The 14976-nt window shown below is 38.8% G+C and overlaps 1 protein-coding gene across 1 annotated transcript in view; it reads right to left on the reverse strand.

The window, feature by feature from the left end:
• Ak5 (adenylate kinase 5) overlaps window positions 1-14976 on the reverse strand; it is a 220263-nt gene that overhangs the window by 101967 nt on the left and 103320 nt on the right. The window contains exon 7 of the mRNA XM_090334589.1: window positions 5660-5750. Within this exon, the coding sequence (XP_090190715.1) occupies window positions 5660-5750 (91 nt within the window). The remainder of the gene's footprint in view (window positions 1-5659; window positions 5751-14976) is intronic.

Genomic DNA, 14976 nt, shown 5'->3' on the forward strand with positions numbered 1-14976 from the left:
CCTTAAATCAGTAATTTTCACAATGGGACTCCTGAAGCATAGTTGATCCATACATTTAGTAACTCCTTCTTAGTAGAAAATACATATCACCTAACCTAGCAAGACAGAGTCCAGTGCTGCTCATCAAAGGGAAAGAAACATTTCACTATAAACATGGCTTTGCCAAATAATTCAAATCATCTAGCACTTCAGGTATAGACCTGACCCAAGCTCCTCTCCTCCTCCTCTTCTTCTTTTTTTTTTTTTTTTTTTTTTTTTGGTGCTAGTCTTGAGGCTTGAAATTAGGGCCTGGACACTGTCTCTAAGCATTTCTGTTCAAGGCTTAGCACTCAGTCACTCAAGCTACACCTTCACTTCCACCTTTTTGGTAGTTAATTGGAGACTGGAATCTCAGGAACTTTCCTGCCCCAGGCTTTCAAGGGTAATCTCAGGTCTCAGTCTCCTGAGTAGTTAGGATTATAGGCATGAGCCACAAGCACGCAGTTCTCTTTTGAGGCAGTGTCTAACTGTGTAGCCTAGGCTGGCCACAAAGTTGAAATTTTCCTACATCAGCCTCCTGGTCTCATAGATATGTGCTGTGGTGCATGGCTCTTTCTTTCTTTCTTTCCTTCTTTCTTTCTTTCCTTCCTTCTTTCTTTCTTTCTTTCTTTATCATTGCGATCTCTGCTTTCTGTCTGACAAAATCACCCAGATTAATTTAGCAATATTTGTTTGTTGTGCTTACTTTAATTTCTTTTTAAAGGATTATTAAGTATGGAAACACTTGAACCATCACACCATCATGGGAAACTAATTCTTTAATCTATTCATTTTTGAGATTCGTATGGTTTCCTACAATTTTTTTACTTCTGTGCTTTCACATGTTTCAGGTAAAGAATTTTTCAAGGGGCAAGTGTTCAGGACCAAAATATTTGATTGTCACAGAGCCCAGTCTGAAAGTTAGTTTATGTTCATGTGTTATTAGTCAATGAAAATGTCAGGAGTAAGTTGTATATTTTTCCATTGTGTGTTCTATTTATCATTCTATGTTCAATAACTCATAGAAACTCACTCCCTCATTTTAGAAGAGGAAAATGAAGTGCAAAGATGTTTGATAATTTGTCAGGATCCTGCAGCAATTGCATGAGAACAAAGAGCCCTGCATTCTGAGTTTCCCTCCCAACACACAGTTCAAGTATAAAGTAGCAGTGCTGTAGCTGGCTTTATAAATACCACCTCCTCTCATTACAGTATTGTACAGGTCAGGCCGTGAAGGGGGTTGCTGTCCATTCTGCAGTCTGAGAAATTGAAGAACACTGAATGATTTATGATGAAGTGGTTTACAAGGTGGCTGTAAAAGTGGAAAAATCAGAAGAAGAGAAAGAAGAGTCTCCATGTCAGTTAAAAACAGTGTTCCCTTCTAGGCAGCTGCTACTGATAGCAGCTCTAAATGGAATGCAAATCTTATTAGCATCCATCACTTTGTCAGTGGACACTACATACCACTGATCAGAGTGATGATTGTGTGAATTCAAATGTTATCCTCCCCTCAGTTTTACCCAGAGCAACTCCTGTGGAGTGAGCACATGATATGAACACACAATCTTACTAAACATATAGCTGCTGTTAGTTCCTGTGTCATTCTTATTTTAATTGGAAATGATTCTGTCAATTGTTTTCAAGAAGTATAATATAAAGGGCTCTTAACAGATACTACCTATTAATATTTGAAATTAGAACACATTTATAAAAAAACTGTTTTCAGTGATGGCAGAATGAAAGGATCTTTGTCTGAAATAAGCCTCTTGCTTATAAGGAAGAAGAGATTGGCTTTTCTAATCAAGGGCTTTTAACAGAAATTTCATTGTATCATCAAGGATGGAATCTCTTGACACATTGTTGCTCGTGGCAACAGTAGTATTAATATATTACAGACAAAAGCTGCCATTATCAGCTAGGATAATGATTGAATGGCATTCATTTTCTTTTAGAACTGATTGCTTGGCTTACTGAAAATAGGACCTTTACTAATAGTTCAAAGGTTGGCCAGTAAAACTGGGAGGTAAATAGACATAGGTACACATTTTGCTTTCTCTTAGTGGAAAAAATTAACATAAGTGCCATGGTCTTATTTCTCATAAAGCACAGCAAAACAGGATCATTTTTAGAAAAGTAGATTTTGATTTTCTCAGTTTCTTTTCAGATTGAAGAATCCTTTTTATAGACAACAAAGAAAGGTCTGAGCTGACATGCAGCATCCCACAGGGAACACTGAGTATCCTCAGCTTCAGATATAGCATGATTTTCGGAACCATTCTTCTCAGGTTGTCTCATTTAATGTAAGTATGAACATGAGACAAGCTGTCCTTTAGAGGTATCCAAGACTATTCCTAGTGTTCAGAGACAATGTGTAAGCTATGGTTATCCTCCTGGAGGATCTTCAATCACAAGTTTGAGGGAGATCCATCTCCCTTAGGGTGAGTGCTGGTAGGGGTGAGAGCATGGAAGGAGACATCACACATGCTTTGCTCTCTCTGCTTGAGGGTAAAGATTTGGGGGGTACTTGTGATCATATTATGAGTGGCCCAGGGGAGGCGCCATCTGCTGTGAGATTCACACCATACATGCATGCACACACATGCACGTGTAGACATGCACGCACACACACAAATCACATGCATGTATGCACACCTCATCCTCATAAAGTCTTTCCTTACAGCTAATCCAGGACCTAATGATCTTAGTATCTCAGTTTCAAATCACCCAGGTGGAAAAGTCCATGAGACTCTTGTCTCAAATTAGCCACTGCAGGAAGTAGAGCTCAAGTGGTAGAGTGATAGCCTTGAGCAAAAAAGCTTAGGGACAAAGCCCAGACTCTGAGTTCAAGTCTCAAGACTGGCACACACACACACACACACACACACACACACACACACACACACACACACACTGCCAAGCCAGTGTTTCCTTGCCCTTAGTTTTGTGAAAATATGCCACCTAAAAAAGCAAACAGTGTCCTAAAAGTAAGATAAAAGTGAATGTGATTAGCTCAATAAGCAAAGTGAAAATCTGAGTTTTGCTGAAAGGGGACATGGCTTTAATGGGAGTTTCATTGCATTAAGGGAAAATGAGTCCAGCACCTGTAATACAAAAATGATCTCTAGGCCTCCTAACATGCACAGTTTTCCCTCAGTGGTGATCTCTCTGGAAACATCATTTCTACTATATATCTGTAGACACTAAGAGTCTCCTGTATTGATTAAAAACATAGACACCATAGCATTCCTTTAGAGCAGCAGTAGTCTTGGTTACATGATTTCATGTGGTTTCAAAATATCTTTCCTGCAATAGGCTCACTTTTTTGTAAATATCACTGGAAAATGAGGCAAGAAGTCTATCATTGCGATGTTGGCCCATCCAGGAAGACTACCACCTTGCCCCTTCTTAGAAATATACAATTCTTTCCCCCCTTTCTTTTTAATAAGTATTATCTTTAAGTAGTTGTACAAAGGAGTTGCCATTTAACAATTATTAGAAATGACTCAGGTTGCTTCCAACGGTGGTTTAAAAATTTAAATGTTTAGTCATTTTCTTTATGGCCTGAAACTTTTTTTTGAACTTTTCCTGTCATAACTTGAAAAGTCAAGATGGACACCAAGATTTGAAGAGAAAGCAGAATGTAAATGGTCACAGCTGTGGTGCATGCAAGTTTTGGAGGTAGAAGTTCTATTAGTCAACTGAAAGTATCTGAATCAACATGTACAATGATAGGTAGGGCTGTAGCTCCAGAGCTCCTGCATGTAGCATGATCAGAACCACACCCACTGGGCATGGCTGTGGACCCAACAGGGCTATAACTCTGTGAAGGGGAAACGTATGGGCCATGCTAAAGCAACGAGTGCAATGATGTTCATGGCAGCATTATTTACTATAGCAAAGATATGGAACCAACCCAGATGCCCTCAGTAGATGATCGAATCAAGAAGATGGTACTTATGCACAATGGAATTCTATGCTGTCATCAGAAAGAATGACATCGCCCCATTCATAAGGAAATGGAAAGACTTAGAAAAAAATCATATTAAGTGAAGTAAGCCAGACCCAAAGAAACATAGGCTCAATGGTTTCCCTTATTTGTAATAATTAGTACTCATCTAGGATTCTCCTAGCAGAGGATTACAACAGCTCAAAACCTAAGTATATAAGATCATATAGGATGAAACTAAATGAAAGAATCTCTAGGATATGGAAACAAGAGCTATATCTTGTGTGATTGTTGTTCTTAATGTGTTATATTATTTCTCTTCTCTTTTTTTGCCCTTATGGTTAATCTCATATTGTTACTGTATCTGACTTTGTTACCTGATATATTATATATACGTTTATTTGAAACAGAAAAGGGAAGGGGGGGAAAACAAGACGATTAGGAGGGAATGAGGGGGAGGGAACTGGGGACAAAAACATGAGAAGGGTATCAATGTGTGAGAAGTAATGCACCTACTACCTGACACATGTAACTATAACCTCTCTGTACATTATCCTGACAATAAAAAAGAAAGAAAAGTGTGGGCCAGGAGAGAGGCTAATATAGAGTTTGAAGGAGCTGTGAAGACCTCTCTGCTAATCGACCTGGTGGCAGAAGGCAATGTTTTGGAGAGGGTCAGGATCTCTGAGCCTGCATACACTACAAGGGGATGGTGCTATGGCCTGCCTGAGATGAGTATGAGATGCCTTGGAACAGACTTGTAAGATGAATGTATATCTATATCTCTCTATATGTATATATATACATCTATGTGTATATATATATATATAATTTTTTTCTAGGAAGACAATAAGGTAGAGGTTGATGGATTGTTTTACATCAGACTCAGCCCTGAAGCCTCCTACAGAGGAGATGGGTGGGGTTTAAGGCCAGGGGGGTATGTAGCTTCAGATGCATGAACTACCATGGATTGTGCATACACACTCATTCCTTAGTACACGATCCCAAGAGAGGCTGCAACTTGTACTCTTCTGGAGGCTTATGGAAAAGTCAAAGCTTTCTGTTTCCAGGGTGGTGGGTTTTTTTTTCTTTTTGAATAATTGGGGAAAAATCTGTAGGTTGATGAACTGGCTCAGGATAGAGGGAATAAAAAAGAAAGAATGTCAGCAAGCATTTCCTTCCTACAGAACCTAGCTTAGGGTCTGATAACTCTGTACAAGTGTTCAACAGGCAAATTTCCAGCTGCTAGTCTTAGGAAGAGAAGTAGTAAGCTCAAGCAGGAGCTGGGATATGGGATAGCAGTGGCTGTACAGAAGATGGAAGAAGAGGCTTTTCCAGGCAGCACAAGGAAAGCTTGTATGAGATGGAGGGGGAGGGGTTCCTCAAGAAATCACAGCTTTTCATACTTGTACCAATATGGGTTAGGCTAGATTTATTTAGATTGTAATGCGATTGTCTAGTATTTACATGTGTAATGATAGGGAGAGAAGCATCAACTCATCACAAGGGACAGATTTACAGCCCTGCTTTTTTCTTTTGTTTGGGAATCTTTATTTTTACACTGGAATGGGCAAGTGGGTGAGGATAGGGCCGTCCTTTCAAGCCTGGTAACAGTTTGTTACGCATTAATAAAAAGCCCAAGACATTTTGTGGGTGATGTTGGTGTACCAGTGCCTGAAGGATATAGTGACTTACCTGCTGCTGCCTCTTTGTTTGGAAATAACTTGTTGTCAACTGCCATGCTGATGTCATAGAACACCTCATCCTCATTTCGATCAGCATCAAACTGGGGAAAACCAGGACAGACAAATATGAAACATGAGAAGACATAAATTAGCTAATTCTAAAATATGAAGCTCATGCTTTCTGCAACTATCTGTAACGAGTTAAAGCAGCCATTTAAGGGTCATTAAGCCCAGATCACATATTATGTAGGGAAGGATAAGGAAATCACTTATGATTAAGAAAAATGTGGAACATTTTCTTCTAAATCAGGTTCTGAAAAGATCATGGAAATTCACTCCTTGTTTTGGCTCAGTTTTTCTAATAAAAAATGGAAACATAGTTACAAACAACAAGGAGAATTTTTCTAATTAGGTGTTAAAAAAAGAAGAAAAAAAATCAATATCCAAACCAAATCTAAAGATATTGTATTAGACACTACATATATTATATGAAAGATGTAGCTGGTAAACACACAGATTTAGAAATGAAGATGATAGAATGTAATATTTTGCAATTTTATAAAATTTTGAAAAATTATAAAATGACATTATTAAATGACTAAATTATGTGCTTACCAAGTGGTTCAATAATTGAACATACGTTCATATCTGTCTTCAATTTAAAATAAAAGTAGTTTTCCCGAGTCATAGTTGGTAAAGAAAACTGCAAATATTTATAGGAATTTTCATCACACAAATGTACACTTGGAAAACCATCTCTATATGTTGGTTATCAAACATTGACAATATGACCTTTTTGGGTGCTGGGTGTTTTGTATTCTTATCAACAGCTTTTGGATGGGTGAATCTGGGGCTACCAGGGATTAAAGTGATCTTCACACAGTCTCTCCACTTGGTTGTTAAAGCCACTTCCTTCCCTTACCAGGATCAGAGGATGAAACCTGATTTCTTGTTTTCTGTAATTCCTGATGGGCATGAGACTCTTATGTTTACTCTTTCAACTCACGTCATGTCCTGGAAATTCTGGGGGACAGTATAATTTAATAGTATCACTTCAGCAGCTATTTAATTGGCCAAGTTTTTTTTTTTAAGAAAAATGATGGCATTCAGTATTATAGGGTTGTGTGCATGATAAAGGTAGAATTGGCTTTTAAATCATCAGCTATTTTGTTGATTGTCATGCATAAACCATATTATTGATCAGTAGGTACCCATTAGGAGTGTTCCCTTGGAAAAGTGTCTCAGAAAGTGTGGCAGCACTGGGAGCAGCACTGAGCAACACTGGCAGGGGGTGGGAAGCCAGTAAATATCCTACAGCACACTTGGCAGTCTACTCACAACAAAGGACTATTCCACCTAAAAAGTCCACAGTGTTGAGGCTGAGAAGCCCTAGCTATAACATGCCTTACTCACTCTAGGATTTCCAGATAGCATTTTGAAGCTAAAGCAGTACTTTTTTTTTTGTCAGTCCTGGGCCTTGAACTACCCTTGGGCTTTCTCAAGGCTAGAGCTCTACCACTTGAGCCCCAACACCATTTCTGACTTTTTTCTGTGTATGTCGTACCGAGGAATCGAACCTGGGTCTTTGTGCATGCTAGGCAAGCACTCTTCCACTAGGCCAAACTCTGGTCCTAAAGTAGCATTTTTTTCAAAAAAGAAAACCTATTTTAAACTATAAGAATATCAGCCATTAATTTTAAAATACAAAGGGTAAACTAGTGGCAAGTGTCTGTAATCTCAGTTACTTGGTAATAAAGGTAGAAGGATCATGAGTTTGAGGCAAATTCCTGAAACAAACCAACTAACTAACTAACTAAAAGCCTAGAGAAGAGATACTACTTTTGGGGCAAGATAGGTAAAAGTGATGAGAGTTCCTAAAAATAAAAATTTATTGGCTGGGAGTGTGGTTTAGTGGTTTGCCTAGGAAGCATGAAGACCTGGGTTTGGTTCCTCAGCACCACAAACAGAAAAAGCTGGAAGTGGTGCTGTGGCTCCAGTGGTAGAGTACTACCCTTGAACAAAAGAAGCTCAGAGACAGTACTCAGGTTCAATCTCCAGGACTGGCAAAAAAACAAAACAAAACAACAAAAACAAAAACTTTAGTTACGCTGTGAGTGGTAGCCTGGCCTATCATCCTATATGGGAAGTAGAAATTGAGAGATTCCTAGTTTGAGATCCTGTGTCAACTAACAAAAAAGTGATGGGGACCAAGACATGTGAAAGGGTATCAATGTATGGGAATTAATGCACCATCTATCTGGCAAATATCATGTAACCCTTCTATTAATTACAATAAAAATATATGGAAAAAATAAAAACAAACAAACAAAAAAAGTGATGATACATGGCTGTGATTGCAGCTACTCAGGAAGTAGAATGATAGCATCTTTGTCCAGCTTGGCCGGCCCTAAAACAGAGATCCTATTAGAAAAATAATAGCAAAAGGTCTAGGGGTACGGCTCAAATGGTAGACTGCCTGCCTAAAAAGAACAGTATCTTGAGCTCAAACCCAGTACTGCCAAAACATTTATTTACATCACAGAGGTCAGAAAAAGTTTCAGGGAGATAGAATTATGTGGTAATAAATCAGATGATGTCTGTAGTTGTTCCTAGCTCTGAAATTCTGGAGATAGATGGGTACTTTGTCTTTTAGGTGAATTTCCTTTATGTCTAACTGTCCTAAGAAAACCTTTTTAAAAAAATATTTTGAGGGGAAAACTCATGAAGGACACGGTCAATACAATCTGTTTTATGTCATTTAATATGGAAATTTCTAAAAGGAAATGTTTACTGATTTCCTTAGTTCACTCACAACAATTTTAGTCCGAATAACAAATGATGTTATGGCTTTCAAAAGCATACACAATATATCAAGATTGGGAGAGGAAATTATAGCAGAGAAAGAGAATAAAAGTTTGGGCCATCTGAGGACTAAGAGACAATGAGGATTTGCATTTTTTTTAAATGGCAGAAATCAACTTTGGTTTATTTTTCTTTTGACTGTGGTTTTCAGAACTCAAGAGGCTTCTCAAGTCTTTACCACAGAAACAAGGTTTTCCGTGTATATTGTTTCTGGGGACCAGCAACATTAGGCTCACCAACTATCCCAAATGGATTGCAAATTGGAATTCATCTTCAAGATTTCATCTTTGATTAGCTTAAGTTGGTCTCTCACATTTTCTCTTTTTTTGTCAATTAGGAGGAGGAAAGAAAGGGGATTTGTTATTAGTACTATTCCAGGTTTGTATTTCCCATAAGGATTCTCCTAGCATCAAATTAGCTTCTTGAAATTTTCACTTACACTTTGTTTCATGCAGGACTTTTCAATTAAGCTCACTTTCCATCAGTAATTTCCCTCCATTCCTACTGAAGACCCTCAATATACAAATAACTAGCCTTCCAGTGTTCTCTTTTATGTTTTGTGATGTCTTTTTCATATATTTTTTATTGTAATTAATAGAAGGGTTACATTATATTTGCCAGATAGGAGGTGCATTAATTCACATACATTGATACCCTTACTCATGTGTTGGTACCCATTTCCCTCCCCTCACCCCCAGTGATGTCTTTTTTTTTTTTAAAGAGAATTTGGCTAGTATTCTCTTACAGTAATTTTTTTCTCCAACCCAAATTTGAAGATAACATTAAAGTAGTAATACTTTAAAGACTTACAGTATTTGGAATGAATTCAATGATGGAACAATCATTGCTTATACTGCTTTATAGAATTATGTTTCTAATGCCTCATAATTCACACTAAAACTTGAAAGATAGCCAAATATGGTAGTGCCAATGTATAATGTTAGCTTTGGGGGCAGAGATCAGGGGATTATGGTTGAGGTCAATCTGGCCCTCAGACTTCATTGAGGCTGAATTTCAATCAATGGCTGAGTAATATGGCAAGTGCTTGTTATTCCAAGTACAAAGGCTGGCTCAGTGACATATCATCTGTGTCAGGGAGGCCTGAATAAAAGGACCACAATCCAGGCCAGTATAGGTATAAAATGAAACCCGGTGTTGAGAATAACCAACCTCCCTCCCCGTCCCTCCCCCCCCCAAAAAAAAGTACTGACATAGTGGCCTGAGTGGAAAAGGTCTACTCATCAAGTGTGAAGACTAAGTTGAAATTGTAGTATGGCCAAACTGGGAAAAAAGAAAAGTTGAGGATGGTGGTGGGCTAGAGTAAGGGATAGTTCTCTGAGAAGAATCAGAGCATCCTATGTTTTGGTGAGAATTTCTGTGGCGCTGTCCTGCAGAACCATGCTTTGGAGAGCTTATTATTTCTTAGCAGAATGAGAAAAGGGAAGATATGAAAAACTGGAAATAACTGTGTGCACAGGGATGAACAAAGACACACGAGAGCCGTGGGTATCAGCTGATGGACTTCTTCTTGTTAAAGCCTCTTATGTCCAATTTTTCACTTGGCATTCAGATTATAGACGAAGTTTAGAAAATGTTGATGAGAAACTCAACAATAACACAGAGAACCCAGAGAAAACTGGTAAGGGTTTCTGAAGTGTTTTAAGAAAATTACTTTCCCTAAGTTTGATGCCTTAAAATAATGTAATAATGACTCATTTACTTCGGTACAGAGACCTAGGAAAAAGGGCTAACTTGTGATAGTTTGATGACTCTTACAACACTAGCTCAGCACTCAATACTATCACTCAGGCAGCAGTGTTTGGTACTGTAAGTTTACTTAAGACACTTTAATCACTCACTCTCTACAGTTACACTATAAAGAAGATATCTGTTATCCTCATTTTAGAGTTGCAAAACAGCCGTAGTTTGGTGGGAGAGCACTCGCTTCGTGTGTGCAAGGCTCTGGGCTCAGTCCATGCATAAATAAACCAAACTAAACCAGAACCAAATCAAGCTTCCAAGAAATGAAAGAATTTATCCAAGCTCATATAAGTGAGTGGACTTGAATCCACATGTATCTATGGGGCTAGCATCGTGACTCACCGGTCCCACTGGGATAACCTTAGATTTAGCTGAACACTCAAAAAAATGAAATAGGGATCATAGGATAGATCCTAAAGTATCCTCAAAAACTAAGCTAGGGGGCTGGGAGTTTAGCCTAGTGGTAGAGTGCTTGCCTAGCATGCATGAAGGCCCTGTTCAATTCCTCAGTACCACATACATAGAAAAAAAAAAGCTGGTAGTGGTGCTGAGGCTCAAGCAGTAGAGCTCTAACCTTGAGAAAGTCCAAGGACAGTAGTGCTCAGGCCCTGAGCTCAAGCCCAAACTGGCAAAAAAAAACCCAAAACAAAACCACCACCACCAACAACAAAAGCTAAGCTGGGCAAAGTCCAATTATAATATATTTAAATATTCTTTTTCATATTTCAAATCTAGGGCCTGTGGGAAGTGATTTTCTTTCTCTGAATGATACACATGCCCTCTAGATAGCCATGCCTGTGGGCAGAAGAAATTTTTAGACTGGCTAGAGCAGGCCCACTGTGAGATGGCATCTCAGCTTCCAACAGAGCTCTCTTTGTGGGTCTTTAGGCTAAGGCTAGCCATTTCCTAGGGAAAGTGGTGACTCCTCATTTTCTACTGCTGACTGTAGTTGTACCCACAACTTCTCTGTGTGAACAGCCCTGCTTTTTCATGTGTTGATGGGACTGAGGTCATGTAGTATGGATTCTATTTCTGTTTTCTCACTGCTGTCCAGTCCCTCTCGGGATTCAAAGGAAGCATACACTATCTCCCTTCTAAGAGACTTTCTAGGTGGAAAAATATGGTCCCAATATGGGTCATTTTGTGGCTGCTGCTTCCCACAGAAAATCCTTTGATTCTATACCAAGGTTCGGTTCACCAACATCCAACTTGCCTCAGCTGTCCCTCACCATAGCCCAGGCAGGACTTGGTTCTTCCTAGTGCCTGTAAGGGGAAAGTACTGCAGGCTCCTTTCCAAGAACTCACTCTGGTGATGTCATTAAAGGATAGGAGATCTAAAGCTGGATCATACTCAAGGTGGGAGATGGTAGGTCACAGGCCTTGCTGGAGGTTGCTGTTGAAAGAGATGAGCCAAAGTATAAGGGTTGGAATTGATCTACAACAGTTCTTGACCTATAGGGTAGGTTGGTTTATTATTCACATTTTGTAGACTAAGAACAGACATTCAGAGTCTGACCAACGTTCAGATTTGTGAATGGACATCAAGTCCCCGAGTTTCTGCCTGCTAATTGATGGGCACTATGATAGGGAACTTTTAAAAAGCACTTAGAAGATATATTTACCTCAAAGAAGGTAGCAGAAGCAAGGCTGTCCTTGGTACAAGTGGAGAGTACTTAAGATACTAAGATGGACTTGATTAGATAGTATATTGTTTCTTACTCCAAAGTTAAAGAGCAAATAGGCCTGTTGTTCAGAAAAATGTCTCAGTGTAGTTTTGATATACCAAATTTTGTTAAGTAAACTTTTGGAATTTGTTTTGGGATCAACATAAAGTCTATCCAGTCTTTTACCCTACTTACATAAATGCAATCCAATTTAATAAATATTGGTTGAAAATAACAAGCATGGTAGCACAAATCTGTAATCCCAGTTATTGAAAGGTTGAGGTAGAAGGATTGTGAAATCAAGGGCAGCTTGGGCTACACAGTGAGTCTGAGGCCGGCCCGAGTTACAGAATGAGTTCCAGGTCAGTGTGGGTTAGATAGCAAGGCCCTGTCTGAAAGAATTAAGCCAAAACTAAACAAAATACACTGAAGTAATTACCACCCTGGATTTTAGATATAGATACATAGAAGGAAGAATAAGTCCAGTTAGGTATTCTATACTTGTTAAAACACCAGTAAGAAAAAAATACTTCGAAAATGCTTTGAAGTATAAAAAAGAGTAAATGGAATAGAGTGAGGAATCTAGTCCAGGCATGTCATATGCATCTACAGACATGTTACAGTGAAACCCCTTCTATAACTAAGTGATATTAACAAGCAATATGGAAAGAAGGGAGAACCTAGAGAAAAGATATGTTCATTGTAGACAAGAATTACATTTCACTTTTCCTCTACTGTATTTAACAGTGTCAGTTCCTAGTACTTAGATAACAAGCACGTGTCACATTAACCAGAAAATTAAATTAAGATACTCCTTTCCCTTCTGATTTTTCGATTTCTCTTCTTCCAGCATTCCAGCAATTTGAGGTCTTACAAAATTACAATGTAGTTGAATAAAGACTTAAATCTTTGCCAAGATTTCTGCCTAAGTAAAGAAGTTAGAGTTGGAAGCCAAATTTCATCCTCCTGTGACATTTAGTACCTTTCCTAATTATAGACCCTGTTCTCTTCAGTGCTCATATGTCTCCAGGATGCTGAGTTCTAAATGGCACCTTGAAAACCTGCAAAACTCGCTGTTTTGGGGGATAATTTAGCTTCTCAAAGATTAGTCTCATTCTGTTTGCTTTTGTTCTTTATCTTTGGTTTCCTTTTATCATTATTATTTCTCTTGGTTGAGATTCTTCATCCTGCATTATTTTCTTGCAGTTCTGGGGATCAAATTCAAGACCTCTCATGTTAGGCAAGTATTCTACCATTGAACTACCCACTCAGCTTTTTCCTTTTCCTTTTAAAACTTTTCTCCTGCCAGGGGTCAGAGTGTCATGCCTGTAATCTTTGCTACTCAGGAGGCTAAGATCTGAGGATTGTGGTTTGAAGCTGGCCTGGCAGGAAAGTTCATGAGTCTCTTACTTCCAATCAACCACCAAAAAAGCTGGAAATAGACATGAACCTCAAGAAGTAGAATGCCAGCCTTGAACAGATTAAGCTAATTGTCAGTTCTTAGATCCTGACCTCAAGCCCAAGTCCCGACAAAACACACACAGACACACAGACACAGACACACACACACACACACACACACACAAATAAAAAAGTCTGTTCTGCTTAACACACTCTAGGCCTTGGGTCTGATTGTCAGTAGCACAGAATAAATGAAAGTCAGTGGTCGTGTAGAAATGAAGAGCCTACGCCTGGGGTTGGAGCAGGTAGGTGTGATGGATGGCATGGGGTGAGAGACTGTGGAAAATTTCTCAGGGATGCAGATGCATGGGTCAAGCACTCTATAAGTGAGCCTAGAAGAAGGGCAGACCAGAGAGAAGAAACAACTGGGAAAAGGAATGGAGCTATGAAAGACATTTTTGTGAAGAAAATTATGAACTCCTGGCTTAAGATTCTGATATTCTTCTTCTTAGAAGGGACAAAAGGCACGCTTGTTTTGCGTTCTGAAGTTATCTCAAGGCCATCATTAGATTGTCAAATTTGGTAGCTTTCTACTCTGTCCAGGAAATGCATGGGTATGTATGTAAAGTGAGTAGATGGCATGGTGTGTGCACACGAATGGGTGTGTGCACGTGTCATCGTGTGTTATGCCTTGCTCTGTTCCAGATAACAAGGGAAGTGCTGAGGTATTAATACTTTCCCAGGCAAGTAGTATGGTTGGGAGGTAAGTACTTACTCAAGGCCAAATATCCAGGAAAGAAAATGACTTGGCTAAGCATTCAGATCTACCATATCTGAGCTCTCAAAAACTAAGGTATTTTAGCCACGGGGAAAAAAGAAGTCTAGGTTCTTAAACTGTTTCTCTTAAAAGTAAGAAGTGAAGAGAAACAGTTTAAGAACCTAGACTTTATTTTTCCCAGGTGCTTAAACTGTTTCTCTTCACTTCTTACTTTTAGTTCATGGGTCAATTCCAAATCTAGCACCATTTAAATGCCCAACCTCATTTTTCCTTGACTCTATTCCTATTCTAATAGTTTGTGATAAAGTTGCACCAACTTCCCCTCAAATCTAAGCTCTTCTGGGCTGAGAATAATTGACTTATTAGCAAGATGGCTATAAGGGCTTTATGTTAAAAGACAATCCCCAAATGGAAACAATGGAAGGTTATTCATGTCCTTAATAGTTATTGGATCTTTTGAATAATTGAATACTCTTACTCCAAATTTTAAGAAAAATAGAAATGCAACAGAAGGAAATAAATTAGGAATGAAAATAAGATTTGTAATAATTGGATTTACATTTAGATTCATGGCTAGAGGAAGGAAATTAATATGCAAATGCTTTTTAATCCTTACAAATACTTTACATGCTAAGATTTTATATGAATTTAGCTCCTGTGATTTCAGGAGGATCATGAATTCAAGGCAACTCCAAAGACTGTGATGAGATTTTTCTCCGAGATAAAAAAGCAACACAAATAAAAGGGCTGGGCTGGGGGTGGGGAGAGGGAGGCAGGGGCGGGGGTGGGGGGTGGGGGGTTACAGCTCAAGCAAAAGATTACTTGCCCAGCATGTGCAAGGCCTTGGGCTCATTGGCCAGT

This window comes from Megascapheus bottae, chromosome 6, assembly GCF_031878675.1.
Source record: "Megascapheus bottae isolate mThoBot1 chromosome 6, mThoBot2.hap1, whole genome shotgun sequence".
Classification (NCBI taxonomy): Eukaryota; Metazoa; Chordata; class Mammalia; order Rodentia; family Geomyidae; genus Megascapheus; species Megascapheus bottae.